This window comes from Nycticebus coucang, chromosome 5 (genome assembly GCF_027406575.1).
Source record: "Nycticebus coucang isolate mNycCou1 chromosome 5, mNycCou1.pri, whole genome shotgun sequence".
NCBI lineage: Eukaryota > Metazoa > Chordata > Mammalia > Primates > Lorisidae > Nycticebus > Nycticebus coucang.
The window spans coordinates 132218574-132246466 of record NC_069784.1 but is presented as its reverse complement, the minus strand read 5'-3'; the positions used below and the strand labels follow the sequence as shown (position 1 = coordinate 132246466).

General features: G+C 43.8%; 1 protein-coding gene across 9 annotated transcripts in view; it reads right to left on the bottom strand.

Moving 5' to 3' along the window:
- ARID1B (AT-rich interaction domain 1B) overlaps positions 1-27893 on the bottom strand; it is a 420254-nt gene that overhangs the window by 20636 nt on the left and 371725 nt on the right. For 5 of the 9 annotated variants that reach the window (XM_053590570.1, XM_053590567.1, XM_053590568.1 and 2 more), the window contains 5 exons: positions 21774-21919; positions 14307-14416; positions 13445-13603; positions 6813-7022; positions 3860-4064 (listed from right to left, as the gene is read on the bottom strand). In XM_053590570.1, coding sequence (XP_053446545.1) covers positions 3860-4064; positions 6813-7022; positions 13445-13603; positions 14307-14416; positions 21774-21919 — 830 coding nt within the window. The remainder of the gene's footprint in view (positions 1-3859; positions 4065-6812; positions 7023-13444; positions 13604-14306; positions 14417-21773; positions 21920-27893) is intronic. The other 4 variants (XM_053590575.1, XM_053590571.1, XM_053590569.1 and 1 more) reach the window with 3 other exon arrangements.

Genomic DNA, 27893 nt, shown 5'->3' with positions numbered 1-27893 from the left:
TTCACATTTTACTTGAGAGGGAATAGGGGTTAAGTCACTAGAGATTACAGAGTGAAGGAGCCAGAAGTCAAAATGAATATGTCACTTTTACTCAGAATGCCTTAGCCAAACCCAGATGTTCCCTGAGGTGTCCTGCTGCTGACGGGCTGGAGTCAGCATAGCCAGCAGTGTGCGCCCTGTGTGACAGACGCCCATCCTGCGAGCTGTGGGCTCCAGTGACCTGGAGAAGTGCTCAGAGACATCTGACTTTCAGGATATCTTACAAACTAAAAAGGTGGACTGCGATAAAGGAATAAAGGGGTCTTTCACACGGGCTGCAAGCAGATCGCCCCCAGTGCCGCCAGGTGGGAAATGACGCTTCTCTTCCAATTCAGGCCCAGATTCTGCACGGGCCTCACAGCTGCCCTGGAAACTCGGCTACCCAGGCTATGATTTCAGAATGAACCTTATTTATACATATTCACATTTACAACTAATAAAAAAAATGAAAAATTTCTCCCTTGCCAGTGTTTTTTCCTTTCCTTCCATAACCTCCTGTAACTCCGACCAGCAGAGGAGGCTGGCAGGCTCCCGGCTGCCCCTACCTTTTGCCAGAAGCTACAAATGTATACTCTAAAGTAAACAAGGGAAAGGTCACTGAAGGTTAAGTACATTCACACACTTCAGATGGCGGCCAGGCTCCTAGCTGGGAAGATAATTTACACAGCGGGAACCTGGTGCCCTGGTGCCCTAGCGCCGGCAGTTGTGTGGAAGCAGGGTGGGGAGAGGCAGGAATAGCTGATGTGTCCCATCTACGGTGACTAGAGGTCACCCGGAGGGCACTGCTGTTTATCACCCCAGCCCCTCTCTCATTTATCTTCCACTGAGGATTCCCCATCTGGATCCATGACAGATTTTGTGACATCACCTGTCAGCTAATAATAGAAATTTAGTCAGCCACCAGCCAGCAAAGATGGATGGGTTTTTGGTTATGGACTTGCTAATTGAATATGCCCCTTCCCCCACCTGTCTCACACTCCCCTCCCAACCTGGGCTCACAGACTGCAGGGGCCTTAAGGAGATAACTGCTCCCCAACCCTCTTCAGATGTATTATGAGGTCTCAGCCTGGCCTCACTTGGGAGGCTGATCTGATGGCTCTGAACACAGAAGAGGGAGCCGGGAAGTCCAGTGAGTCTCCACATAGCCGCTCAAGGGCAACTGTCAAGGGCAGCCCAGAGGCCACAGGGGCTGGACACAGATGATGTGAAATGCTCTCAGCACACAGCTAGAGGAGTTAGACTTAGGATTTCAATTGGTGCAAAGTGACCATGAGGCAGGGAATCTAGACTGCTTCTTAAAAATCTATTAATTTAGTTTGCGCGAATGTATTGGCAAAGTATAAATAATGCACTTATGTTCCTATAAGAAAAAGCGACTTCAAAGAACACAAAAATTTGTTGAAAATTAGTTTTAAAAATTTTGTAATACACGTGACCCTGACATGGAAGATACTTGGGAATAATTTCATTCTCCTCCTTTAACAATAAAAATGTTTCAGAGACACTTTCTTTGGTGACAGCACCAGAGTCAGAGCCATCTGATGCATGCTCCCTGCTCCCCTGGAATGTCAGGGCGCCTGTGTGGCACCCTCTGCCGAGCAGACCAGGGAGCTGTCCTTCCACTGGCCCTGGTATCAGAGGACCTGGGCTCCATCTGGACCACTGAGAAGAATGGATCATCACAAGTGCATCTGCAGTTCAAGCTCTTTTGTGCAGTTAAATGATAATGTTGCCATAAAAATGGCAGTTTGAAGAAAGGGGGAAAGGGAGGAGCCAGCTGCTAAGAGAACAGGCCCTCCCTTTCTGAGGATCTATGCTGCAGCAGGGCTTCCTGTACTGAAGCTGCTCACGCCAGGAGAGCTATTCTCCACACACAAGTGCAGACCATTCAGAGACACGAGTTCTTTCCTGGCAAATAAAATACACCCTTAGATCTTTGCAGACATCACCACTTTGGTCGCTACACCCCACTGGGTTTTTATTTTGGAAAAATAGTTTCAGAGCTATTCAGAAGCAGCCTGTTTTACTCTGTAAACTAAATGTAATGTTATGAGACTTTTAAAATTAGATTTCCCAGTTTTTAAGGTACACTGTAAGCAATCAAGGCTTTGAGTCTTCAGGGTGGGGTGAGAGAGGAGGATTTCTACTTGTACTTAGAACCTACAGATCTAATTCTGGGTACATTCCCTACAAATTCACTTGAGGCCCAGAAAGTATTTATGTTAGATCCTGATCAACAACTTTGGCTACAGGTTTGCTGTCCAAGACCGCAGCTGGAGGAAGGCATTCAAAGGGAAAAGGCTTTTCTCTGTCGTCTATGTGTAAATATCCACCTGCTACAAAGGCATTTCCAAGAGAGGCAAAGGCACCGGGTAGGTACCAAGATTAGACCTGCTGCTTCCCAGCTATGTGGCTTTGGGAGAAGTACTTAGATTTTGCAAGCCTTTGTTGTCTCATGGGTTTTAAAATCATATGACAAGGCTGATAAAGATGAAATGATAAGCACTAGAAAAGTGCTTATCCTGTGAGTGCTCGGGAAACATGGCTGCCAGGCATGCTCATATAAGCTCTGCCATGGGCACAGTGGGCGCAGGGCCCCAGTTCATGTAAAGAGACCAGGAATGGCCTGGGCTTGGAAGTGGCCTCCACAATGATCAAGAGACACAACAGAAAATAAAAGGTTGGATTTACTTGAGGGAGGTCACTGCCCTGAATTAAGGTGCTAGTTTCTTCCCCCCTCTAATATTGCATTTATCAAAATATGTAATTCAGTAATTTCAAACTTGAAACCCTAACTGGTAGGCGGAAGGCTATCAGGAGAACTGAAAAGAATGGCAGGGTCTCTGACAGCAGGGTGGATGGGAAGGCGACACAGTGGCTATCTTCAATGTGGTCTGGCTCAGGCTTAGGTAAGCCACCTCTGCACAGACGCTGAGGATCCTGACCTCTAGGTCAAAGCTGACGGGACCCCTCTGCTTCAGAAATAGGGTCATATGGAACCCTACCACAACAGTCTGCTGCCTTCCCTAAAAGTGAGAACTTGCTGGGCAGGGGACATTCAAAACTAAGTCCAAATTTCATTTTCCAAAAGTACACATGTGAGTATCCCCAACAGTGGGAGAGCTGGCTCAAGCCAGCTGTTAGACCTGCAGGAGGCATTTTCCAGAAGCACAGAAGTGTTAAAACAGGTTTATGTGGATCTTTATTTTGTATACTCATAAACGGAATGTTTTTAAATATCTGGAAAAGGAATAAAGGTGTAGAGTTCAGAATTCTAGAGCCCATTTTGACTGAATAAGATAAAAGCAAAAGTAGTGGCCGGGTGAGGTGGCTCATGCCTGTATTCCCAGCACTCTGGGAGGCCGAGGCGAGTGGACTGCCTGAGCTCAGGGGTTCGAGACCAGCTTGAGCAAGAGCGAGACCTCATCTCTAAAAATACTAGCCAGATGTTGTAGTGGGTGCCTGTAGTCCCAGCTACTCGGGAGGCTGAGGCAAGAGAATTGCTTGAATCTAAGAAGTTAGAGGTTGCTGTGAGCTATGACACTCTACTAAGGGGGAGAAAGTAAGACCCTGCTTCAAAAAAAAGCAAAAGTATGGTGCCTTCAAAGTGCTGACCAGAAATGGTTACATCCTAAATCCCACTGTCTTATCCTTTAAGCACTGTCAGGGAGGGTTCAATTAAATAAACACAACTAAACAAAACCCCTTCCTCTCAAAGGTCTCAAGTTCTCCCTTAGATTTACTAGGACACAGCCTCCCCAGAGCTTCCTGGCATGTGCGCTGGGCTTCCGTGGCCGGCACCTGTAGCGCTGCCACTTACCAGGAGATGGCGGCTGGAGCTTGGGCTGCTTCTTCGAGTCCCCGGTGCTGAAGACTTCCGGTGGGGGCTCCTCCCCTCGCTCGATCTTGCACTCGAAGGCAAACAGGTACTGAATATACTGCTTTTTCAGGGAGCTGGCTGCGCTACTGGAAGTGCCAACATTTAGGTTGGTTGCCAGCTCACGCCACTTCTTGTTTTTATTAACCTAGCCAAAAAAAAAAAAAAGGCAGGATCACTGGTTTGCAGCAAAGTGGCTTGTTTAAAGCCAGGAGACAAAAAAAGCACTTAATGTCTTGGTTTACTTTTTTTTCATTTGCCTCTTTTAACTAATGCTCATTACTCCCACTCAGTAGTGCACAGACAGCATTTACAGTTATAAAACCATTAAGGAACCTGCTGATAGAGGCATAAAAAGCCTGGCTCTGAGGTCCTCTCCTGCCTGCACCTCCTGACGCCTTGCACTCTCCAGAGCCTGCGAGTTCTAACACACTCTGATCACACTCATCCCACCACACCTCTAATTAACAAAAGGGCTTCTGAAAGCAGTAACAGCACCATTTGTCAATTTAAGTGTTTGAGCATTGAGAAGAAAAACCACGCTTCTTTCCAACAGCCAAGTCCCAGAAATGAGGCTGAAACCTGAGGCCCACAACCCTGTCAGGTCTGCTAGTGGCCTACTGGGCAAAGGAGTGTGGCCCCGGCCACATGAACCCAATCTAACAGTTTAAGGAGATGCCACCAGCCACAGGCCAGGCTCTGTAAAGCCACCAGCTCAGCTGGTCGGGTGGGAACACACCTTCACGCCATGCTGCCACTCAGGCACACTGGGGCTGGAAATAAGATGATTGCAGAAAGAGAAATAAAAAGAGAGAGACAGGAACAGGTTGTGAAAGGTCAGACAGGTGAATGAGATCTGGGGAAGGTTTTGCCTTTTGATGTCCCTTGCGGTGTACAGGGTTGCGGGATAGCAGTTTTTAATAAACATTGAATTTCTGGGGATTCAAACTTTCTCACAAAGCTCTTTATGTCCACTTTCTCTTTACTTACTTATGAGCCAGAACTGAATGGCTCATAATAAACACCGAACGCCCATGGAGACACCCAGGGCTTCCTTGGCATGTAGTGGGAGGCTGCCAACGGCGTGGCTGTTGACCCTTCACATATGGGGAGCACAGTGCTGCCGGGGACATCCTGAGAAGCCAATGAGCCTGCACGTGGCCGCAGCACCTGCTCCCCAACCACATCTGATGCCTTCCAGGTAGACTGTGATGGAGTGTACAACTGTGCCAGCCAGCTCCACCTAGCGACCCTCACCAGCCAAGGCTGGAATCTCCACACAGATCGGCCTGGTTACATGGACTGTAGAGACAGTGAGATTGTCAGTTTCTACACCGTGCTGGTTTGATGAACAAAATCTGAGCAGTTTTGGTGATTCTAAAAAATCTATGATGGGTACAGAGAAGACAGGTCAGGAGAATCCAGGTGCAAAGGGTACAGGTCGAGAGAGCCTGGATATAGATCAAGAGAGCGCAGGTATAGAAGGGACAGGCCTGGAGAGTCTAGGAGCAAATGGGACAGGTCAGAAGGGCCCAGGGGCAGAGGGGACAGGCCAGGGAGCTCAGCTGGAGACTGGTACATTTCCATCACTCCTCTTGCCGACCACACTCCCACATGGTCTGCATCAAACAGCTCAGTATCTGGTTATGCACAGCCCTGATGCAAGCTCCATCTCCTTGGGTCATAGGTTCCCCCATGGGATGGATTAGGCACGCAAGGGGAAGACTAAGAGCAAAGGCCTCTCCTATGACCCCTGGTGGCAGCACTGAGACCACAGCAGGCCTGCAGGGATACCTATGGACTAGATGACTTGCCCCTGGATAGTAGTGACCCCAGCACCTTGGAGGGGTATAAGGTGGTTCATTTTGACTGCCAGTTAGACACCTGGGGCCCAGATAGTCTCATTTCATTGACCTGGGGCCAGGTGCTGATAGCTTTTACAAGCCCCTCAGGTGCTGCTAGCGCACAGCTAGCTTGAGAACTACTGGTAAATGGTAAGAGTACACGTTCTGAAATCAGACAAGGCCTGACCCCATCACGTGTCCTGTGATGTCCCTGGACCCCCACATTAGTTGTGCTTTATTTGGTTAAGCCTGAGTTTCCTCATCTATTCTTGGGGCTGGTGACTTGTATGTACAAAGACGAAGGTCACACAACAAGGCACTAACACAGTGGTGTCCTTTCTGATTCTGTGATGGGGGTGTCCATACCACGTAGACTTTTTATTAGGGGCTGGGTATGAGGCTTGAGGGGACACTCCCCCTGACAGTTGAGCCAATACACAACACTTATATAGCCAGGAAACGAGCACCCCCCCCAACCCCCCTGTAGGAGATTCACAGCATTGGGTCTCCTAGTTTTGGTATTGTGGGCATGGTTTTATAATTTTCTTGATAAATTGCTCTGGATAGTGGAACACTGTGAATTTGACTTCTATCTGATAATTGAGTCATTTATAAAACATTTCTAGAGTATTTACTATGAACTCCTAGCAGATTCCAGAGAATTCTACAGCTATCAGGGAAACTAAAAGCAGAAAGAGGGAAGGAGGGAGAGGGGTGGGGCCTTGGTGTGTGTCACACTTTATGGGGGCAAGACGTGATTGCAAGAGGGACTTTACCTAACAATTGCAATCAGTGTAACCTGGCTTATTGTACCCTCAATGAATCCCCAACAATAAAAAAAAAAAAAAAAAAGAAAGAAAAATCTACTCTGTCTCACTGTACAGATGAAGAAATCGAGACCCTGATAAATGACCCCCTGAGGTCACATTGCAAGGTGGTGGCAGGGCCGGGGTGCCCTGATGTTCTTGTACACAGACATTGTCCCAGGAAGGGACGTGCCGCAGTAAAGCCTTATCCACACTGTCCGGATACACTCAAGCACTCGCTCTTACCTGTGCCAGGCCTCCAATCTCTTTGACGCAGACATAGAGGCGGAACAGGTCCAAGGGCTTCTTGCCCACGGCAGGCAGGCTCGAGACAGGGGAGCCTCTCTCCTCCATGAAGGAGAGGTAGCGGTCAGCCCAGAGCTTCCTCTCCGGCTCGTTCCCCAGCTCATATACCTTTGTGATCTTTTCCCCCGTGGTGGTGGATGAGCTGGACTTCTGTGCCCAGAAGGAGCATGTGGGCAGAGGGAAGGGGAAGAGATAAGAAAAAAACAATGAGCTAAGAAATACAAGAAAAGAGATTAAAAACTACTGCTATCACACAACAGTTAGGAATGAAGGCTACTAGTTCAGGCACAAACTATACATTTTCTTAACTAAGAATTTACTTTGACTTTAAATAAAGGGCCCAAACTCCCCCTTTCACACACTTAAAAAATAAAACCAAAACCAAAAACCACTTTTTTACTTTGATATATGCGTTGAATCCCAGAAGGCAAACTTCCAATGATTATCTCACGTCACTTTTAAAAACAAAAGGGTGCTAGCTCATAGAATAGGCACGGTGAATTAAACATTTCACATGTTTGGAGCCTCCAAAACCTAAACAGAGTCTCCTTTTTCCTCGTCAAAAACAGAGGATGGCCACTGTGTGCCTTCATTGACACTAACCCACACGGAGGAACAGCAGACGCTAGCTGAGAACTGTAAGGCAGGCCACAAGTCATAGGCCCAGCCACGGGCGCCAAGCTCTTCTGGGCTCTAGAAGCCAGTGGCTGGCTGGGGGCTTCACCATTTCTCACGATGACCAGCATTCCAAGCTTAAGACTGTTGGACATTCTGTGTCAAGGTAAGGGGCAATTAGATAATTATTTTAACAGATTCTTACTTGACTGCTTTAGAATAAAGCAGAGATAGAATCCATGTTCTAATCATGTGCTGTCTCATACTCCCAGCACATCTGTGGGAGTGGATTAAATATATACATTTACTTTTATGCCATGTGCTTATTAGGGCTCTAATTCTTTGTTCTTTCTTTTTTTTTTTTAATATATATTTCATTGTCTAAGCTCCCAGTTTCTGCACAGCTGATTATGTGACCTGGGCTGGTGACACTTTTAGCCCTAAGCAGGCTAATTGTATTTTTTCCCCCTTTCTTTTATATCACTGTATTTGTAATGTTATTTTTGTATTTGTAATATTTGCAATATTAGGGTTATTGAGGAAAGTCATTTCCAATTTCTCAATAAAGATTTCTTGGAACAATGATTTACTTCCTTTATCCAGACGTATCTAGGTTATCAGTTGTAATAGCCGTTATTTTACACAGCGCTCTTCCTATGTTTTTTTCCTTTTCCTTATTTACTTTAGCCGTTCTCAACCTGTGGGTCATGACCCCTTTGTAACAATGAAAATACATCGCGGCATGGGGAAGGTTGAGAACCACTGCAGCTAATGTAATCAGAGCTATTGTGGCTTTTGGCTTTAGAAGTATCACGGAGTTAAATCTTTTATCTAATAATATAAAAAGGGATAATGTGGTCCATGTAAATAAAAGTATAGAATGGTAGGATAAAAAAATGTGATCTTTTAGACTATACTTTTATTCTGAGTTTAAATTTCAAGTCACTTAAAAATTACTTCAGAAAACAGCTTAAAATCATACTTCTTCTTCTTCTTCTTTTTTTTTGAGACAGAGTCTTACTTTGTTGCCCTTGGTAGAGTGCTTTGGTGTCGTAGCTCACAGCAACCTCAAACTCTCGGGCGTTAAGAGATCCTCTTGCCTCAGCCTCCCAAGAAGCTGGGACCAGAGGCACCGGCCACGATGCTCAGCTATTCTTTTAGAGACCAGGTAGTCCACCCACCTAGGCCTCCCAGAGTGCTAGGATTACAGGCATGAGCCATGGCGTCGGCCTATACATATTTTTATATATCTTTCTACATATCCACATATACACTCAGAATATAGAAAACTCTATAAACCCAAATGATAAAGTTTTAAAATGTATTTCCCATAGCCTTACACCACAGGAATATTTGACTAGGAAAACAAACTGCTCTGGCGTACTTCCTATCAAATTCGCACACTGACAACACCTCAGAAGGTTTGCCATCACTCACAGGATAGCTATTATTGGAGAGTTTCTAAATTTTAGTATTGAATTTTATTTCTTCTGGAGAGGTACATTTACAACAAAAAGTAAAAAAAAAAAAGGTCCAATGTTTTTCAAAAATTAAAATTTGAAATAAGAACTTGAGGAAGAAAAGCATTATCATCTACAGTCAGTTTAAAAAAAATCCAACTTCTCTCTTGCACTTCATTTGTAAAAAATTGAGAAGTAGAAGTTTGAGATTCAATTTAAGGATAAGAGAAATAAAAGCAATCATTTCGGTTTAAAACTACTCTGAATAGCTCAACCAATATGCTGTGTATAAGATCCGTCTGCCATCCCTGGCGTGGTCCTCTCTTAAGGGAGACTGGAGATGGGTCTAGATGAACAGTCCAATGATGATTTGACCAGGGGGGCACAGAAATGCTTGCTCCTACTTTTGACAAGAATGGTATCTTATATGCTGAAACCGGCCCAAATAATTAATTAGTCTGATTATATTATGTTTTAACTTCTCTCCCCTTTATCAAATGAATTTAAGTTTAATTAACTTATCTCAATGTATTCTCACAAAATTAGAAAAATTTAATAATTTTAATAGGATAGTTTCATTTTTCATAATTTTTAACTCTTCCAAAGGCATTTTTGTGGCGCTATGATGATATAGGACAACGCATCTGCATGGAGCTGATGTGGTCAGGACTCAGTTTCTTGATTAAGTCCTTGAAGAGGCCTCCCTGAGGCTGGCTCACTGATTTAAATCAGGGTCTCGTTTTAATCCACCGTCACATACTGTTACACAGCATGTAAAACTGTATGTGTGCACGTGATTATCTGTCTGCAATCCACTCTCTTGACTAGACCTTAAGTTCCACAGGGCAGGGATTGTGCTGATTTTGAATCACTGACACTTAGCACAGTGCCTTGCATGTGGAAGGGCCTCAATAGGTATTTGTTCTGTGAATGATTACTCAAACGGACAGAAAAGGTATGAGAAGGCTGGCAGTATATAAACAAGAATTAACAGCTGCTTCAAATATTCTATAGACAGGCTTTCAAGGACAAGGTGCAAAGTGAGCAGGGTCCCTGTCCAGCAAGGCTGATGGCTGAGAAAGGGGTCATGCCCAGGTCACACCAGCCTCCTAGTTGGCTGACTAGTGAAAAGATCGCCAGAGTCAGCATCTGGGTGTCTGAACACAGAACAAGGGCTCAGTGAATAAAGAGCATACACGTCACCACCCTCATCACTGACCAGCCTCAATGCACACCCCCCTTGTTCCTAGAGCTGACGGGAGGTTCGGACGAACGTCTTCATTACTGAATGTATTTAACTGTGTACCCACTGACAATGGGCAGGAAGGAGCCCTTTGGAAAGATGGGTTAACTTTTCCAGGTCACTAAGACCACCTAGTACTGTGCTTCAATGTTGTAAAAAGTGCTATCCTATGGTTCTGGAACTTTTGTAGAAGCAAGAAAAAGGAATGAAATTGCTGAAAAATCATAGGAAGACATTAGTATGGTGCCACAAATGTTTCTCTTGCATATACTTTAATTAAGCCTATAAGTACTTTTTCTTCAAGTATTTTAGGCAGATTTACATTTCAGCAAGTCTTTACCATATGCCTGGTAATATGCATATGTGCATGTATATGGACAAATGTTTATTTTTACTTTAGAATGTTTTGTAACAAAACAATGTTGGTCCATAATATACTGTCAAAGCAAAGAGCATCTTTATGGTTTTCTTCTATTTCAGACCTGCTGTTAGAGAGGCTTTATTAGGGATTCTATGAATAGCAACTTTAAGTACAAACCCAAGTGGTATCTCAGAGCAGCCAAATAGTCTTGAATTATATATATTTTGCTATGCTTTGACAGCAGAGATAATATAAGTTTCTTCATCACACTCTCCTTTGGCCCCTTTCTTGAATTAGCATCTCATTCTAACAAGTGGCTGTTTCCTCACTACAGGGTGACAGTCTAACCCTTCTCTACTGCAGACTACAGCTTCTCCTGTTCCAGCAACTGCTGGAGACAGAGGTTGCTTGTAAATTCTTAAAACAATTTAGGTATAGGAAGAGATAATGTATATGGCAATATTTAGAAGAAAAAATTTAATATGCAATTTCAAGTGTAACTGTGGTATAACCAGAAAATACAGTTTATAATTCAGTTTGCATTTTTTTCTTAATTAATGAGATAGTCTCACTTTGTCGCCCTCAGTAAAGTGCTGCAGTGTCATAGCTCACAGCAACCTCAAACTCTTAGGTCAAGTGATCCTCTTGCCTCAGCCCAAAGTAGCTGGGACTACTGGATATGCCAAAATGACCAGCTATTTTTAAAGATGGGTTCTCACTCTTGCTCAAGCTGGTCTCGAACTCCTGAGCTCGAGTGATCCACCTGCCTCAGCCTCCCAGAGTGCTGGGATTACAGAGGCATGAGTGGCCCAGCCCCTTTTTCTTTAGAAAGTGGATTTGGGTAAGAGTTTGTTTCCTGAAGGACTCAATGGATGGAGGTAAAGTGACTAGTAAATTAAAATAATTATTTCAATCCTTTTTAATTTAGAGATTAGCAAGATGTGAGTTTTTAAACATATAATATGGTCTCTGAGTAGTCTTTGTTTTTAATAAATTATCATCATTTAAAATTTTAAAGACTATTGTTTTCAACCTTTAAACTTCTACCTCTGAGCCAACACACAAATGGTTTTGAAAAGTTATTTGAATTCTACATGTTAACTTGAGAGCAATACTGATTCAAAATGCTTTTCCTATTAAAAGACAAAAAAACAAAAAAGACAAAATAAAAACCCAGGGTAGACTATGGGGAGAAAACACACGTTGTTGGCTGCCTTCTGAGACTCAAAGCAAATAGCACAAAGAGATCAAGATTCAGGAGTTGTGCCCTTCCTGTGAGCTCTGCCGCACCCGTTCTTGGAGCGTTTTACATTTCATTTCGGGTGCTGCAAACTTGAAGTGTATCTACACAGAAGGCGAGAGCGAATAATGACTGCCCTTTCTTCATCTGAAAAGGAAAATGCTGGTTATCCTACAGCTCCATGTGAATTTTACAAACATTTACTAGAACCACCAACTCTTCAAACCTTCAAAAGCTCTATCTGTTTAAACCAGTGAATGGATAATTAATAGCAGCCTCCTTTCGGGGTTTTGACTAGATTGCCAGATTCTGCACAGCTAGAGTCTTCTTCCCTCCAACTTGCTTTTCCTGAGCTGTGCTGTTCAATATATCGTCTCACAAAAATTAGAGTGTTAATTAAACCTTCTTGGCAAGTAATTGCATGTTAAGTTTTTTTTGCTCTGAGATCTTTTGATTCCCTATATGAATGTAAAATAAAGGTTACTACAGCATCATTACCCTTTTTTTTAATGGCACAGAATTAATTTCTTTAGTGGGAAAATAAAGGCCCAATAGTCAGAAGAATACTGAGACCAAAACATTTCCCCAGTATGCACATTACCATTTCTGTTATTGAATATCATATGGAAATCAATACAATTTCAAGATTAGCAGCAATCTGGTTGAGTTTTTCTTTCTTTTTTTTTTGGAGACAGAGTCTTACAGTAGAGTGCCATAGCATCACAGCTCACAGCAACCTCAAACTCTTGGGCTCAAGCTATCCTCATGCCTTAGCCTCCCAAGTAGCTGGGACTATAGGCGCCCGCCACAACTCCAGATGTTTATTTTATTGTTGTTGTTGTAGTTGTTATTGTTGTTTAGCAGGCCCGGGCTGGGTTTGAACCCACTAACCCCGATGTATGTGGCTGGTGCCCTAATCACTGAGCTGCAGGAGCCAAGCCAGGACACAATTTTTCTATCTCCACTGATTCTAATGTAGATAAATATTATTAATCTAAAAACTCTCATGCACTAATGCAGGGGGGCCATAAAGTTCATGTGCAATTTAAACCAGACAACTATCTTAAATTGCACATGCACTTTATGGCCACACCGTATTTCTACAAGTTTTTGTTAATTTCAGACAACTGTGTTGAAAACAAGGTGAAGCTGCTACTACCCTACACAGATCCAGACTGTAATACTTATGTACTTATCTCAGGTGGACAGTTTTGGAATGTTTCAGACACAACAGCCCGTGAAAAATTTAGGTCGGGGTCAAACCCCTCATTCAATCCATGGCTGCTATTAGTTCCCATGTAAATGGTGACATAACCCATTTAAAAAAATCTTTTATAAGTGCAAAATAGATTAGACATTTAAACAAAGTCACTGTGTGAAGGAGTTTGGACCCAGTAATACAATCACATGCTTTGTACATAGGCGCTTCTTTATAATAGAGGTTTCATTACTAGAAATCAACTTTATGAAGCAGGCAAACTTTACTCATTTTGTTATTCATATATAATTACTTATAAAGAAAATCCTTTCAAGGATAAATAATGAAGGAAAAGTCTTATACAGCAAATAAACAAGCAAGCATTAAAGTAGAATTAATTAATTATCAAAAAACCCCCAAAAAAACAAAAAACAAAAAAACCCAGAGCCACTTACAGGGCTTGATGGAGTCTTGGGCCAGCCTGGGCTGCTAATGCTATCACTCTCATCTCCATGAAAGGAGGAGATGCTAGCAGAGCTGGGGGACATTGGGGAAGGGACTGGCAGGTTGCCTGGGGTTGGGGGCTGAGAAATACCCTGAGAGCTGTAGCTATCCTGTGGTAGAGGAATAAAAAAAAAAAAAAAAATGACAAAGGTAGGGCAAACTTTATTTAAAATAACAAAAAGTACATCCAGATTAACAGACTAATTTATATATATATAATTTATATACACATAAAGACATGTACACACACACACACAAGGGTATTAAAACAACATCCTTAATTAGTATAATTTGGTGAGTTTGCTGGACGCTGGACAAGGCCACTAAGCCCCCATGCTTCCTTCAAGCTTACATGGAATGCTAAGCATGAGTTACCCCTCATGAAAGAAAGAAACAAAAAAAAGCTGTTCACTTTATTTATCAAATAAGGCAGGAAAACAAAATAGTAAGTATGCAGTGGTAGCTGAGGCGGCCAAAACAGGAAGCTATAAACCAAAGGCAGAGAGACAGGCTGCGGTGCGGAACCCGGGCGAGACCCTTGCTTCTTCCCACCCCGAAGCATCTCTCTTAGGTGGGTCTTGCCCCGCCACCCCTCTCCCCCAACCCTGAGTTAATGCCGTAAGAACTAGTAACTTTCAGATCCACACCATGGAGGGGCTGGGGGAAGAAAAGGAGACTACAGACGTGTCGCACAGATGAAGGCATGCAGAGAGACCAAACGAAAAAGTGTCGGCCAGCACCAGCGAGAGAGAACGGCACGGCAGCTCTGTGCGAGGCAGACCCCGGGCCGCGGGCAGAGGCGAAAGGAAGTACCTTTGACTTGCTCTCGGGCTGGGGAGTGCCTTCTTCTTTGCCGTCTGCTTTGAGAGGCAGGGGCAGTTTGGATTCGCCAGGAGACATCATATCTGCAAGACCCATAGATGCTAATCGAAAACAGGAGAAATAGAGTTTAGGATTATTACACGTGCTTTGTTCGCGTGTGCTCCTGACAACACGAGCTACTGCAGGAAGCACGAGGCACTGCGTTACCCTTGAAGAAAGAAAAAAAATTGTAACACAGAGCATACTAATTTCTGAAATCTAAATAGCACCAAATTCTAGCAATTTTTTTTAATCAAATACATACATACATACACACACAAATAAACAGCAGGCCATCTTTTGGTATGTTTGAGATGCAAACCATTATTTTTTCAAAGTTGTTATAGCTTTAAAAGGTAGGCGATAGGTGGAAGTGAGCCAGATGCTTAAACTGCTCATCAAGCATTGGAAGCAAATGCTGGTGTGTATATGTATGTATTTTTTAACCTGGTAGAGGGTTCGGTGCCTTCTTCATCTCATGTTTTAAATAATCTATAGTTCGCAAAACTATCTGACATTTCTCATTTCATTTGAAAATCTTATCTAGTGCGTGTGGTCTAGTCTACGGTAAGGGATGACGTCATAGCAGGTAACTTCAAAAACAATAATGAAAAACAGTATCATGAAGGGAAGGATTTCCTAATTATTTTGCAATGGGTTTGGGATCATTTCTGGGTGGCTCAGAGCCTCATGGTTGTCATCAACCCTGGCCAGCAGCTCCAAGCCCAGGGCAGAGGCCCACCTTGGCTCCAGAGTCAACACCAGGCTTTCTTTCTCTAGGTTCAGAAATTCAGCTGACCCCACCTAGGCGTTACAAAGAGAATTTCACCAGAGAGCAAATGATTTATACATATTTATGGCAGCTGCTAATAGGCATTTTTAGGTTAAAAATCTAGGTTTAGATTGCTTTCCACAAGAAGAACAGGCCTACAGTAGGGGAATCAGTGTAGCTATCCAGGGAATAACAGCTGAATTTCCAGAGAACCCCACTGTGGAAACCATCTGCACAACACTGGGCTAGAGGGGCTGAGAGAGACACCAAACAGATGTGGGAAGATTCAGGGTAAGGAGGAGGGAAGGAGAAAAGGGAGAGGGGAGAGAGCAATAAGCCTCATAATGAGTGAAAAACAGAAAACATCCCAATTTCAAAATAAAATAAACCTGATGTTCTATGAACAGGATCCATTTTATATTTTGCAAATGAAAAGTGCTGGCTCAACCGAGGCAGGACACATGTAGCATAACGTGCCAAAAAAACAAAACAAAACAAAAAAAAACCTTTAAAAAAAGGCTCCACAGATTGCCCACTACAAAATGATTACTGCACATATTCATGTATTACTATGTTTTAGAAAATAATTAGTTTTAATTACAGCAGTGAGAGTGAGCAGGCTCTGGTGAATTAGCTGGCAAGCTTTGTGGTGCTAATTTGCTAATATCTTTAGTATCACTGCAGGTTGAGACCATACGTCCTGCCAAAAAAAGCCTACCCTGCCACGTGCCCATGAGTTACATCAGCACACTCAACAATGCACTTTGAAATCCTGTATTTTCCATGGGCACACTGGCTTGCTTTTCAAAGCCCATTTGCAGCCCAGTCAGTCCTTAAAGTCATCACAACAAACACAAATCATAATTGGGATGTTTTTCTTTTTTTCAAATTACTTTCAATACTTAGACTTTAAGAACTGGAACAAAAAGCTTTTTCAAGTGATGCAGCTGCAGAGAAAAATCTATTGGGATCAGCTAAAAATGCTGTTATTTTTGTGAATGTGTGAAACCTCAAAAAAGCAGCTGAGAGATATTACAGCAAGCCCGCCTCATTCAAAGTAGCGGATTGGACTGCTTTCGTGTGGCTTGATCTCTGGGGTCTAACAGGATATGGATTAGTAAACCTGGATATTAAAAACACCGTTTTTAGAAGAACAGAAGGATAGGAAAGCAGGATGATGTGAAAAGGGGGGGAGTTATGGAAGTGCACACATCCCTGTAAGCCGATTCACAGAGCAGGTTCAAGGCATGATGGTCACGACTGCCTCCCGGAGCACAGGGAGGTCACAGCAGGCACATGGCTTCTGTTGGGTGCTGTGTCCCCAGCAGTTATAACTTAGTTTTGTCAGTATTTATCAGTTATTATTTTGAAAATAGGAATAGCGATATTGTACTTTATGCACTAAATGGGTTAAGATGCACAGAAGCAACTTGTAAGCATAAAGAGCGAGGCCAGTATATGTTATGATAATTAGTGAGAACTTACACTGATTTGAAAATCAGACATACATGAATACAGGCTCGGATGATGGTTTGAAATTCCCTAAATTTCTTCATTCTTTATTATATATTTTAACATGAGAATTTTAGGTATGCAAATATAGAAACTGTCAAAAGTGGTCTCACTCTATTTTGAGAGATAAATAAGGATAGAAGTAGAGTAATAATTCTATTTAGCACTTCTGCCTTACGATGTAAATGTTATTAAACTAAATGGATCGTAAGGTCTCTGCTTACTGTGGCTTTTACTATTCTTTTTGTTGAAATGCTTATTTTCACTTCTTACCAGAATTCTCAATGAATCACTGCAAACAGCCACACGCCTCCTGCAGCAATGCTGCTCCAGGGGTGCTATTATTTTTTTCTCCTTTCCCAGAAGAGAAGGACCACAACTATTACAAGGATGTGTTAAATCAGGGCACTGTGGTTTCTCCTATTGACACGAATAATCCAGTAGGGAAAGTTCAGACATAAAAGGGGCTGTAAAGAATCTGTGACTGCAGAGAGTGCTGTGTGAGGACCGTAAATACCGCCACGCACCAGCCTCTGGCTTTACCACTGAAATTTAAGACCTAGCGTGATTTCTTAGAGCAAGTGTGGGTCCAGGTCCTAAGGCAGCTATTCCACACTGGCCTTAATGTATTCAAAAGGAACATAAAGAACGTATGACATGAGTAAAACTGAACTGAAACATTCATTCCTACTTTCTCCCAGCTTCCTTTACTTAAGTCTCTTTTACAAGGCTGCAAAACCATTCCCAGAAGAGGGGAAAACAGGATCACAAACACAAAAACAGTCCTCCGCTTGGCAATACACCACATTCTGCAAGGTATTTTACTCCTTGTTTTTGAAAACATAAAGGGCCTCTCTGTGTGTATACGTGTGTAGATGTTCATGTCGACTTTCACGCCTGGCAAATGCACGCGTGGAGTACGCCGTGGACCGACACGTCTGACAGCAGCTCGGGAGGGACCGGAGGGACCCCACACCACCACCACATGAGGAGAGCTCTGGGGGCCCTGCACACCACAGAGCACCACCGGGGTCCTCTCCCCACGGAAGCCCCCCAGCGTACTGGCCTTGCACGGCAGCTCTGCGGAAGTGACGACCCCAGCCTCCTACAGAGTCTGGAGCCACCACAACACTGGCACCATCTCAGTACACATTTTCACCCAGTTGAAGAGATCTGGTTTTTATAATGTATCAAATCCTTTGTAATTGGGAGGAGGGCAGCAACTCACCTAAAACCATTACTTGAAAGGAAGCAAGCAAACAAGAAGGCAAAAACACCGCTAGTCTTTATAAACTACTTAAGATAACCAACAGCACTAGCAAGGATGCTGCAGACCCAGATCCTTCCTTGTGAAAGAGCCTAAAATCCCAAGACAGGAAAGAAACAACTCTCCAGCTGGTAGATTCATATTCTAGGCATAATTTTATAAGTTTCTTTTCTTTCTTTTTTTGAAGACAGAGTCTCACTATGTCACCCTCAGTAGAGTGCTGTGGCGTCACAGCTCACAGCAACCTCCAACTCTTGGGCTTAAGCGATTCTCTTGCCTCAGCCTCCCAAGTAGCTGGGACTACTGGACACGCCACAATGCCCAGCTATTTTTTGGCTGCAGTTGTCATTGTTGTTCGGATGGCCCCAGCTGGGATCAAACCCACCAGCCTTGGTGTATGTGGCTGGTGCCGTAATCACTGTGCCGAGCCACAAATTTTTTTCTTTTAAATTTCAAAATAGCAAACAATCTGGCAAACAGCTAATGCCATATGCTGCTGTAAAACACCTCTGAATTGGTGGCTCCCCAACTTAAGCACCAGCGCAAGGAAGTTACATGAGGAGTCTGTTCAGAAGGCAGATTCCTGGGCCCATGTGCAGGATTTCTGGTGGGGGGCCCAGGAGTCTGTGGTTTTAACAAGCACTCCAGGGGATCCTGAAGGAGGTGGTGGCTCTTGATCCTTGTGGTGGTATGACTGTCTTTTTCTTTCTGACGGGCTGCAGAGCTAACATACCCTGCACTGGGACACCAGCATTTGGATATTGGCTTAACATAGAGATTCACCCCTGAGCTTCCCCAGTGTCCGAAGGAGAGGAAGCCTGGCCACACAGCTCACAGCTGCTTCTCTACTGTTTACAGGTTATAGTGGTAGAAATGCCCTATATTTCGTAGGGTAACTCTGGTGAGGCAAACTCAGAACCACAGACGGCAGATGTAATTTTTGGAATTCAGATGTCTACTTTAAGATGATGGTTTATATCATTTTGATGCAGATCAGTATATGGCTAAGGAACATTATAAAACTCAACACAAGTACGTGAAATCCAACTAGCAACATCTGTATTGTACACAGGCATATTTGACAAAGGTACACGACTTGTAACGGTGCCTGTAGTAATACCTAGCTCTCACCTTTTAATCTAAATAGTTAAAACAAACCCTAAAAAGCTTCTTCCAGAGGGAAACAGTCCCCCTGCTTATCGTTCTACTTCCCGTGGCATTTTAAGTGAAGAAATAGTTGTCACATTTATACTCACACTGACTCCATTTAAATAATTACCTGCTCACTGAAGCCTGTAACAATTTGTCACCACACGGGAGGATTTCCTTTTTGGCCCTGTACACCGTCTACAACACAACTGTTTGAACTCAGTGAAGAGAGTGCTGGAATGCCAGTTGCACTCTGGCTGCTAACTGAGGTTCACCAGCAGTCCTGGCCATCCTTTGTATTATTTTCACTTTCTCCAAAAGCACATTTTGACGGTGAAATGCTTGGCTGTTATCATTGTAATTTATCTCCATGGGTTCCAACCAAGTAGACTGAAATGACGCTCTAGGCCATTTCTGGCCTGTGCCCAGCAAAGCTGAGTGTAAGCTGAATATGTACAACTTCAGGCCAAAACTGTCCCCAGGAGTGACACCTTATCATTCTGTGTCATTCCTGGTTCCCTCTGAGAGCATAACAGAGTCACAACAGACTCACACGTATCTAGCAACAGATGCAATCTACCCTAAATGGTCAACCTCCTCTGATGTGCTAGCTGCCACTTTCCATCAGGGACCATTTGACTTAATAATGCTGGAATAAAATCATATAAATGTGTGGAGGAAAATCTGATGGAATGTTTTAACTACTAAAAGTATCCAGTGTACTCAGTACTATTATGAAACCAATATATAATCACCTACATTTTCACATGAAACATAAAACACAACTATAGCCCAGGATAAAGGAGGGAAAAGGTGGGGGGAGGAGAGGAGAGGGAGGGGGCCGGGTGGAGGGAGCGTAATTGGTGGGACCTCAACTGTGGTGCGTACGGCAAGGATACACGTCAAATCTATTAAGGGTAGAGTATAAATGTCTTAACACAATAATTAAGTGAGGTGAAGCCTGTGTTAACCAGTTTGATGTAAACATTCCAAATTGTATATATATAAAATCAGCATGCTGTACCCCATAAATGCATTCACGTACACAGTTATGATTTAATAAAAAAATTGTTAAGAGAAAAAAATACAATGTTTCAAAAAGCATGATGCAATAAAAACATATTACTACCCCTGAAAAACACCGTGTGGATAATAAATGGCCCTAAATTGAACAGATTTCCTCTGTATAGATTAATGAATAGCTAAATTATTTGAATAATAATAATATAAAGAAACCCTCCCTGTGAATCTTCATTAAACGGGTTATTCCTGAGGAATACATAAATCTTCTTAGGCAGGGCACCGGGCCATCTGCTCGTTGTGGGTTGTTTTTGTGGCTCTGGGGTTCAAGGAAGAAGGAAAAATGAGCACTGCCAATAGCAGGTAAAATTCACTGTGTAGTTTTAATGCTCTGACGTCATTTTACTGCATGGGACGGGCAGAACGCGCAGCGTCCCAACCCCAGTGCTCTGGCACCCTGGCCAGGGCCAGCAGGGCAGAGAGGGGGTCGCAGCTAGCAGGCTGCTGAGAGCTTTTCAATTCCTCTCAGATGCGAAACATCCACCTCCCTGGCCCCACAACTGCCTGCCTAACGTCACGAGGGGCTACTGAATTTATTTAAAAACCTTAATTTTTACCAGTAGCTCCTACATGCTCCCCTCTCACAAACCTTTCAAGAGAAGCAATCAGAGAATGCCACTGTTCAATTAAACCCCAGAAACCAGCAAATCAGATGCTCCGGAAGGAGGCAAGCCCGGCCTCCGGGGGCCTGGTTCTTCCTGACAGAGAAACACTGACCTCTCGGAAGGCCTTTTGGAAGAAAAGGTAGAAAAGGAGGAAGAAAAGGTAGGCAGGGAGAATCGAGGCTCTAACGGTGTTTTCTGGACATAAAGCGCTGGCAGACACAGAACCCGCTGAGCTGGGCTCTGAATGAACTAGAGGGGCCAATCCTGCCCATAGGTCTCTACCACCCGACGTGTGGTCTACGGTAACAGGTTACCTGAAACGCACAGCAGTGCTGTGTTTGGGTAGCTAGAGAACCTGAGGAGGGGGGTTAGGGTCTAACGGGTCTAAGGACGTGGGAGACCTACAGCTGTAGACAGTGTTTATTTCCCACAAATTGACCAGAACGACTGCACTAATCAGACATGATTTTATAAGAATGCAACTGTGGAAATTATAACGTGGACTGAAGAACTGAACATAGTAACTTCTCAGTAGAAATAACCTGCAAATAGTACTTATAAAGCACCTAGGTACATATTCAAAGGTACGTTCCTGAATAAAGAAAAAGCCCTGCAGCCCTCCTAGGCCTGCTCTGCCACCATTTCCCCTGAAACGAGCAACGTAAATGTTTACAGCCACTGCTACCCAGTGGAGAGGTTTTTTTTCTGGGATTTTCCAATACCCCTAGTTATTCTCAAAGATAAAGAGAACTTGGTGTGACTTAGTGTATATATTTACAAACAATCTCCAATGCTATTTGAAGTATGTCCACATGGTCTAAAAACACAATGAATAAAAATAATTTACATAATATATACTGTGATTTTCAAACACTGAGCAGATGGAGCAAGTTTCCAAGAAGTAGAAAAGTGGCATTATTCCCATTTTCATCAATGGATCTGCCTTCGTGAGTTGTCTGGGCAACTTCCCTGAGGGGAAGAGAGAGGAGGAAGGGACGGGGTGGCCCCCGGGAGCCCAGCACCACCCGGGTTACCTGTCGAGCTGTTCACCATGGTGGGCGTCATGCTGTATGGCGGCGCCTGTGTGTTCATCAGGCCAGAGCTGTTGTTCATGGGCTGGCTGTAGGGAGAGCTGGAAGCCATGAGTCCACTCTGGTTCATGCCAGGGAAGCTGCCTTGCCTACAGGGAGAGAGAGCACAGCACACATACACTGACCATGCGCACCAGCGGCGGCCAGCCCCACAGTCACGGCTGCCATGCCTTCTGTGAGGGGCGAGGCTGCTGGTCTTCATATTTGCTTAGAACAGATTATTTCCTGGAGAGAGAGGCTGAACTCCGTTGCTAGGTAATATTTAAGACATTATTTAAAAATTCTGAATAACATAAGTCCCACAAATAAATTACCATTTTTAATCATGTCAAGTGTTTCAAGTTATTATTTATATAGAGGAATAGAAGCCAGGAAGGGGGAACTTGGAAGAAGAACAGGAATTACAAAAGCAAGCAAAATCCACTTCGGTATAACACTGCTTAGTATCCTCACATCAAAAACTGGAAGTCAAGGAATGAAAAACAAATGGGCAGCATGGGAATGCTTTTGAAAAATATTTCCTCTTTGGGCTACATTTGCTGATATAACGAATAGGGGAGGAAGCATTTCCAACTCTCCTCAACACTATTAGTTAACTTCTATAGTTCAGTTCCATTAAAAACCTGGAAATTTCCATATTAAAATTACACAGGAGGCACCAGACTTCTGCTTTTTGGTGGTGGTGGGGCTTTTGTGTTACAGGAGAGTGCAGGGCACTAAGGTCAGCTATCAGTGTCCCCAAAGTGCTAAGTCGCCCCTCCCCACAGCGAGGCAGACTTAAGATGTCCTTGTTCGGTGACTGAAGTCTTATTAGTTTTGTCCTTTGCTCTGTGAGAGACAATCTCTTTACCCTTGCAAAGAGGAGAAGGGTATTCTTTGATCTGAGGGAAACAACTTCCTACAATGTCATTTCTGTGACTGCCAGTGATGTGCTGAGACGGGGAGCGGGAGGGAGGTTTCAACTGCACAGTAGTTTGGTTCTCCAGAGGAAAATTACAATGCAGAGATGATGGTAATGTGGCAAAATCTTTAAAAGATTCCACCCTAATAGTCAAGCTTTTCTTATGTAAATAGTCTACCTTTAAAAAAAAACCTTTCAGAGTTTTGGCTAGTGCTGTTTAATCTTAGGAGTGCAGCTAGTGAGAGAGGAGAAAATCCATAACGGCTTTGCTTATCTGTGAAATTAATTATGATTACAACCTCCTCCACCACCAGGGAACTGTCATTTAGTATAGCAGTCAACATTTTAAAAAGAGATTCTATAAAAGATTAACAGAAACAATTTGAAATAACCAATATGCTCAACCGGACTGATGGCCTGGGCCTGTAGTCCCAGCTACTCAGGAGGCTGAGGTGGGAGGCTTGTGTGAGCCCAGGAGTTGGAGTCCAGTCTGGCAACATAGTGAGACCCCATTATCTTTAAAAACTCCCAATACGTTGCTCATTTTGGGTACTTGTTTTCACTGGATTCAACTTTCTAGCCTGTAGCAAAAGTTCAAATGTGTACCATTTGAAAAATCAAAGTATCAAAGGTTTAAGTGTTTTTTTTAGAATATTAGATAAACCATTCAGGGAAATTCTGTAAAAACTAGTACTCAAGGATGGATTGGAAACATTCTCGATGTTAGGTGTGAGTATGGCTCTGGGAGAAGAGGGTGTTACTTCAGCCTTTGATTCTCTGTTCACTGAGGGTCTGGCTCGATAACCACTGACTGCTGAACTGGAAATGTGGCACCCACTGCAGTTCAGCGAGAGCAGCTCTGAGAACATCGGCATCTTCAGGTTACCCTCTAGGTAGTCAAATCCACACAAGGGCTGTCTCCTAGCTATAAACACAGTCCTGTACTGTTCAGGTCTGACCTTGTGTGAACTCAAGCACCTTAGAAATGTCCCCCCTGAGCTGTTTTCTTCAAACAGGGACAATTTAGCATTCATATACTTTGAAAAGTGGCATTGTTGCGACTATTCTTTCAATTTTTTAGCAGGTGATTCACTAAAGCAACCTTAACTTACGGGCAGGGTATATTTTCTGGAATGTTACTTCCAAGTCAGTCACTACCTCAAGTCACAGCCAACTGTGACCTATTCTGCACCCTCCTTCAAAGGCTGTCTCCCCTGAAGTCAGCCCCGCGCTCTCCGCAGGTGCCTCCCACAGCTCTCCCTCTTCCTTTTCTCTGTTAATGGATGCACGTCTTGGCTCCTGAGAGGACAGTCTGGGCCTAATGAATCCTTGCAGGTGAGAGTTACTAAAATAACTCTCATGTTAAATGAATGAATGGAGAGAACATTTTTACCATGGTAAAAAATTACGGTCACTTTTTTAAGCTTCTGTGAAATTCAGTTTCCTATGTAGTGTAACTAACATGTCTGAGACACTAAAGGTTCCTTGAGACACCTGCTTATTCTAAGGAAAAGAAGAGAAGCAGGATACAAAATCTACCAGGCAGATTATTAAATAAAGTGACCATCTAACTGTAATCTACAGTTTCTCCCCTAAGTCAGCATCGCCACCTTTAATCATAAAACAATGAAGGTACATTTTTATGAGGCTGGGCACAGTGGCTCATACCTATAATCCCAGCACTCTGGGAGGCTGAGGCGGGTAGACCGCTTTTGCTTAGGAGTTTGAGACCAGCCTGAGCAAAAGAGACTCCATCTCTATTAAAGACAGAAAAACTAGTCAGGCATTGTGGCAGCACCTGTAGTCCTAGCTACTCGGGAGGCTGGGGAGAGGATCGCTTGAGCCCAAGAGTTTGAGGTTGCTGTGAGCTGTGACGCCATGGCACTACTTTCTCTCTCTCAACAACAACAACAACAACAACAACTAAGTGCATATTATAGATTAAAAAAAATTCCTACAATAATAAAAACAAAAACCCCAAAGATTTCAAGGTCTATGTGTAGGATGTCAGCTGCTAGTTCTCAATTAAACCACACCTATAGTTGAAAAAGTCTAGTTAAAGCAAGGGTTCTTGACTCTGGCACTAGCTATATTCTCCACTGTCTGGGAACAAGTCACTGTGGCCCTTTGGTCCCCAGGTTTTTTGCTGTTGTTTTTTTGTTTAGAGAGGGTCTCATTCTGTCACCCAGGCTGGATTGCAGTGGTGCAATAACAGTGGACTGTCATCTCAAACTCTCAGTTCAAGTGATCCTCCTGCCTCAGCCTCGGGAGTAGTTGGGATTATAGGTGAGATCCCCCAGGCCCAGCTAATTTTTCTTATTGAGTCACGGTCCCACAGTGTTGCCCCAACTGGTCTACAACTCTGGGCTCATGCAATTCTCCGATTCTCCTGCCTCAGCCTCCCAAACTGCTGGCATTACAGGTGTGAGCCACTGCCCTGAGCTCTGGGCCTTTGATTTTTACACCTGAACATCAGGGGCTGATAAAGACAATACATGTAGTAGTAATAATTTATTAAGTACTTGTAATATACCTGGTGTGCTTTCTAAGTTCTTTACACATGTAATTTGTTAAATTCCTAGAGGAAGGCACAGGTGGAATTATGCTCATATACATATGCCTGAAGTCACACAGCTAGTAAGCGGCAGAAACAGAATTCCTAAAACCAGCTATTAGTCCAATATATGGTATGTTATGTCCTCAAACACTTGATGACACAACAAAGTACAATGGCATGTAATAGCACATGGCAGCCCACTGTACCACAGCTTTTTCTCTCTCTTTCATTTTAGACAAAGTCCCACTTAGTCCTCCTCAGTAGAGTGCCATGGCATCATAGCTCATAGCAACCTCGAATTCTTGGCCTCAAGAGATCTTCCTGCCTCAGCCTCCCGAGTAGCAGGGAGCACAGGTACTCACCCCACCCCCGACGCTCAGCTGGTTTTAGAGATGGGGTCTCGCTCATGCTCAGTCTGGTCTCAAACTCCTAAGCTCAAGCAGTCAACATGCTTCAGCCTCCCAGAGTGCTGGGATGCAGGTGTGGGCCACTGTGTCCAGTTGTGATGGCTTTCTATGTGTCCAGCATACAAATATTTACTTGTAGAAAGCTGGCAAACTAGAACAGTGCTCTCTCAGCGTTTTTCTGGGCTTCCCTGGAGAGGGAAAGCAACAGCTCCCTGGACACCTGCTTCTAGGAAGGAGGACTTTACACGTTTCCTGTGTGCTGCTGGCCTCTTGGGCATCCAAGTGAGGAGGCAGCAGAAAGGGGAACATGTCTCCTAGGAACTCAGGCACATGTGGCCAGAGCACAGCAGGAGCTACCTGATGGACGGGTGCCAGCTCTTTGCCACTGCAGAACAAATCCTACCCATTAATGCTTTAGAAATTAATGCCCAGAGTATTGGCAACTTGGAACAAGCAAGCTGGCAGTAATACTAAAAGAAAGTTTGCAATGCACTCTGTTGAATTTTGGAAATAGAGACAATTTATTTTGTGGGAGGAATCAGAAGATGTCCACTTCTTGCACTAACCTAGGCCCTCCACAGCTTATTACAGGTGGTGTTGCTGATACAAGAGGATTTCTGTGGCTCACAACAAATAAAGCTTCTTGTTTTGGCTAAATGCAATTCCCAGGACCAGGGCGACCTCAGCAGGGAGGCTAAGGGGCGGGTTGCGTCAGAGGCCGTGGCTCTCGCTGATCCTCTCTGACCATAGCATGGCTGGAGCCCTCCAGATGGAACTGTGAGAGCAAAGAAGTAAAGCACCGTGTCTTTTTTCAAAAGGAAATAGGAGCAACAACAAAAATTGGCAAAAATGCAAACTAAATGAAGGGAACATTTTTGATGTAAAACCCTACCAGAACATGTAAGTTGTATCTGGAAAAACAAAGTGTCCTCCCTGACCTGTGGGCTTTCGTGTCTAGTGGGGCCACAGGCTTAGTTTTTGTGACAAATTACTACTGTCTTGCTTCTGTAGCTCTTGAATCCATGGCTGTGGCAAGGGAAGCCTAGTCCACCTCAGGGGGTCATGGGGCAGACATCTGAAGTGACGAGCTGCTAGGGCAGATGTGCACTGTGGGGTGGCCCCCAGTGTGCTGACCAGTTGCTGCCCACACAGGCCTGGGTCAGGCCTACAATGGGGCACCACGGTCTCCTCCTTTATTTTTTTTTTCAGACGGTCTCACTCTGTGCCCTGGGTAGAATATGATGGTGTCCTAGCTCACAGCAACCTCAAATTCTTGGTCTAAAGAGATCCTCTTGCTTCAGCCTCCTGAGTAGCTGGGGTCACAGATGCCCATCACAATGACTAGCTAGATTTTCTATTTTTAGTAGAGAGAGGGTCTCTCTTGCTCAGACTGGTCTTGAACTCCTGAGTCAGGCAATCTACCCACTTTGGCCTTCCAGAGTGCTAGGATTCCAGGTGTGAGCTGACACATCTCTCCTTTTAAATGACCAAGTGTGATGTGGGGGGGTGTTGCTAACATGCTGACCTGTAGAACAGCCAGAAGAACTTTATTTAAATCAGCCTCTGGCTGGGACTAGAAGTATACAAGACCTGTTATTTTATGACAAAAAAGTGGTTGTTTCAAGCAAATCATTCAGAAGTGGGGACTGCATTTGCAGGCCTCCTAAAGCCTCCTCATTCCTGCTTCTCACGCTGCACAAACACACCAATAACTTTTATATATTCTCCTTTTATTCACTTTGGAGATTTCTCAAATGTTATATATTCGGGAGGGAGAAGGCTCAAAGCAAATGCCAATTTTCAAGTGACTATTTCCAGTGGCTCAGTGATACAGAGAGAGTGACGTAGCTTCCCACATAGCCTGACTCCTGCAGGGAAAAGCGCTAGTATGAACTCCCAAACACGCGCATTCCTAAATGTCTGCTTTTTAATTACAATACAATTTAAAATCAAAGTTTATGTATGATTTTGACGCTTTAAGAAAGCACACTGAGTCCTTAGCATTTTAGCAAGCACACTATTTTTTCTCAACAATGACAGCGAAGTATGAGACTATATTTAAAATGTGAATGGACTTCTGATGGAGCTCTTTGGGGAAGGACAGGGACAGACAGCAGAAACAGAGACCACGTGAGGAATCCACTGAACGAGACCCCAGCGGTGGACACAGGGAGGGAAGCCGTGCTCAGGGGAGCTCT